This window comes from Rhipicephalus sanguineus, chromosome 5, assembly GCF_013339695.2.
Source record: "Rhipicephalus sanguineus isolate Rsan-2018 chromosome 5, BIME_Rsan_1.4, whole genome shotgun sequence".
NCBI classification, from domain to species: Eukaryota; Metazoa; Arthropoda; class Arachnida; order Ixodida; family Ixodidae; genus Rhipicephalus; species Rhipicephalus sanguineus.
Genome location: NC_051180.1, coordinates 137,179,972 through 137,183,227, shown reverse-complemented (window position 1 = coordinate 137,183,227; position 3,256 = coordinate 137,179,972). Strand labels below are relative to the sequence as shown.

At 51.0% G+C, this 3,256-nt stretch overlaps 1 protein-coding gene across 1 annotated transcript; it reads left to right on the top strand.

The window, feature by feature from the left end:
• The first annotated feature begins 966 nt into the window (after positions 1-966).
• LOC125758635 (uncharacterized) lies at positions 967-2,587 on the top strand. The gene is made up of 2 exons (XM_049416047.1): positions 967-1,418; positions 2,516-2,587. Exons 1-2 carry the CDS (start codon positions 984-986, stop codon positions 2,585-2,587), a joined length of 507 nt encoding a protein of 168 aa, XP_049272004.1. The 5' UTR covers positions 967-983.
• Positions 2,588-3,256: the final 669 nt, after the last annotated feature.

The window sequence follows — 3,256 nt, the reverse complement described above, 5'->3', positions numbered from 1 at the left end:
ACGCTCGGACTGTCGAGATGCGCCGACGACAACAAACGATACATGGTGTCAGAAGTGAAGCAAGGGCCTAAACACGTACAACATGGATTTTGTGAAGCCACCGCCCCCGCTACGTACTAATGGGGATATCAGCAAGAACTGGCAGGGCTTCAAGCAGCGCTTCGAGTTCTTCTTGACAGCGTCGGAGACCAGTGGCAAGCCTCGAACGGAAGCGACAAAGACTGCACTCCTTTTAAGTATCGCAGGTGAGGAAGCCATTGAGATCTTTAACACGTTCGAATACCAGCAAGACGAGGACAGCAAAGACTACAAAACCGTCGTGAAGAAGTTCGATGCATATTTGCCGACAGACTAACGAAGTGCACGAACGTTATGTATTTCGCTCAAGGATCCAGACGCGGGAGAACCCTTCGAGCATTTTGTAAGGGACTTGAAGACTCAGGCAGCGGCGTGTAACTTCGGCAGCCTTAAGGAGTCGATGATCAGAGACCAAATCGTATACGGCACCACAGACAGCAACCTTCGAGAAAAGCTGTTAAGAGATAATAATTTGACTCTGCAAAAGGCAGAGCTGGCATGTAAAGCTGCGGAAGCAGCAGCAGCGCACGAAGAAATCTGGGCGCGCGAACAGAAGCAAGTAGATCCGGTGGGCGTGGCTCCTAATAGCAAAAGTTTCCCGCGAGAACACGCCTTTTCGAAGTGTCTGAGATGTGGGCGCGAGCATGCACCACGAAGATGTCCAGCCTTCGGCATGAAGTGCAGGAAGTGCCACAGGCGCAACCATTTCGCCATATGCTGCAAGCATCCACGGAAGTTCACGAGCTCCTAGACTCCGAAGACAACTTTGACATTTTGGACGTTTCAAATCGAGGCAAAAGTCAGCGCGACTGGACGGTGGAAGCTCAAGTTGAGAACGTGCCAGTGGACCTAAAAGTCGACACGGGAGCACAAGCAATCTGCTGCCTTGGGGGTGCTACCTCAAGATGCGCCCTAAACCACCGCTGAAGCCAAGTAGCGCCGTGTTACGCTCATACGGAGGAAGTGCAATTCAGCACGTCGGCGTCATACGTACCGAGGTGACGCTCAATGACACAACCTCAGTGCTAAATTTTTTCGTCGTCCGGAAGGGGCGCCAAGCGATCCTCGGACTTCAAGCATGCCAACTCATGGGACTCGTGCCGCGTGTTTACAGCGTATCCAAGAGCAGCCAAGAAGGCATCGTGGACGAATTTCGCCACCTGTTCACCGGAACCGGGTGCGTGCAACGAGTATACAAGATGGTGTTACGTGACGGCGCCGTAACCGTTGTCCAGGCCGCACGGCGTGTTCCAGTGGCCTTACAAGAACCCCTCAAGATGGAATTGGACCGCATGCAGCGGGCAGGAATTATCACGAAAGTGACCGAGCCAACAGACTGGGTGAGTCCTATCGTTATTGTTCGAAAGAAGGACGGAAAAATCCGAGTGTGCATTGATCCACGAAACATAAATGAGTGCATAAAACGAGAACATTACATAATGCCTCGCAGGGAAGACATTGAAGCAGATCTCGCCGGGGCGACAGTTTTCTCGCGGCTGGATGCAAACTCGGGATTTCACCAGATCCCTCTAGATGACGAAACCTCCCGAATTTGTACCTTCACAACACCATTCGGCCGCTACCGGTTTATGCGCTTGCCCTTGGTATAGCATCTGCGTCAGAGGTCTTCCAGAGGACCTTGAATGAAATTTTTGAAGGGCTTCCGGGAGTAAGAGTGTACGTGGACGACGTCCTTATCTGGGGTGCGTCTATAGAAGAACATAATGAGCGCCTTAGGTCGGTGCTACGAGCAGCCGAACGTGCCGGTCTAACATTCAACCCAGAAAAGTGCACAATAGCGGTCGAAAAGATAGAATTTCTCGGGGACGTGATTGACAAAAACGGCATCAGACCAAGCCCATCCTTGATAAATTGCATGCTACAGATGCCAACGCCGGTGGACAGGCTTGCGGTGCAAAGAATGCTTGGCGTCGCCAACTACTTTGGCAAGTTCTTGGCGTCACTCGCTGAAAGAACAACGCTACTGAGGGGCCTGATCAAAAAGAACCGCATTTTCGAATGGACAAGTAACCACGATCAAGAATGGAAGCAGTTATGCGACAGTTTGAGCAAAGAACCTTTGCTATCTATCTTTGATCCTCAGCTAAGAACTAAAGTGTCGTGCGACGCGTCGCGAAATGGGGTTGGATCAGCCTTGTTGCAATACCACAATGATACGTGGAGGCCGGTCGCGTACGCGTCACGAGCGCTCGCGAAACAGAGCAACGTTATTCACAAATTGAAAAAGAAACGTTAGCTCTGCTGTACGGCTGCGAAAGATTTCATCACTTCATTTACGGCCGCCAAGTCATAGCAGAGACCGATCATCGGCCCTTGATCACTATTGCTCGAAAACCAATAGGCGATATGCCGCCAAGACTTCAGCGTTTTTTCCTGCGTCTGCTTCGTTATGACCTTGACTTGCAATTCATTCCAGGGAAGCAGCTTGTCCTTGCCGACATGCTCTCGAGAGCCACAAGCAGACAAGCGGACGAACCGAAAGCGATGACGTAGAAGTCACGCGGTGAGTGTGGTGTCTTCTTTAGTGAGCGACCGAACATGGAAGCGGTTGGCAGCAGAAACAGAGAGGGACGAACAGCTTAAGGATGTTCTGAAGAGCCTAGAGTCCGGGGAGCATATCAAAGGCCAATGGAAGCCATTTCAAGCAGAACTATCTCAAGTTAAAGGCGTACTTTTGAAAGGCTGTAAGGTGGCAATACCCGCTACCATGAGGCGGGAAATGCTAGATCGCATTCACCAAGGCCACTTAGGCGTGAACAAATGCAAAGCGAGAGCAAGAGAGCTTGTTTTTTGGCCTGGATTGAACCAAGATATCGAAGCGGTGTGCCATAAATGCGCATCATAGCAGGAAATACGCATATAAACAGCCGACAGAGCCCCTGAAGATGCGCCCAGCGCCACCCAGCCTTGGTACCGAGTAGGGGCTGACCTTTTCGAATATGGTGGTAGGGCATACTTGTGCTTTTATGACGCGCTCTCAAACTTTCCCGAGGTGGAGTTGCTTAAAGGACACATCTTCGAGAACCGTCATAGAAGCAGCGAGTGCAATCTTCGCCAGGTACGGCATACCAGTTGAACTTGTACCGATAATGGGCCCCAGTTCACAAGTAATGACTTCGCGGCGTTCTCTCAGCGGTATGATTTAGACACGTTACTT

What these genes read in the sequence shown, in the direction of transcription:
- LOC125758635 (XM_049416047.1), top strand. Translation starts at nt 984, where the DNA reads ATGCGCCCTAAACCACCGCTGAAGCCAAGTAGCGCCGTGTTACGCTCA. An exon ending in TGACCGAGCCAACAGACTGG is followed by an intron (nt 1,419 to 2,515) that starts GTGAGTCCTATC and finishes AATTCATTCCAG; the next exon opens with GGAAGCAGCTTGTCCTTGCC.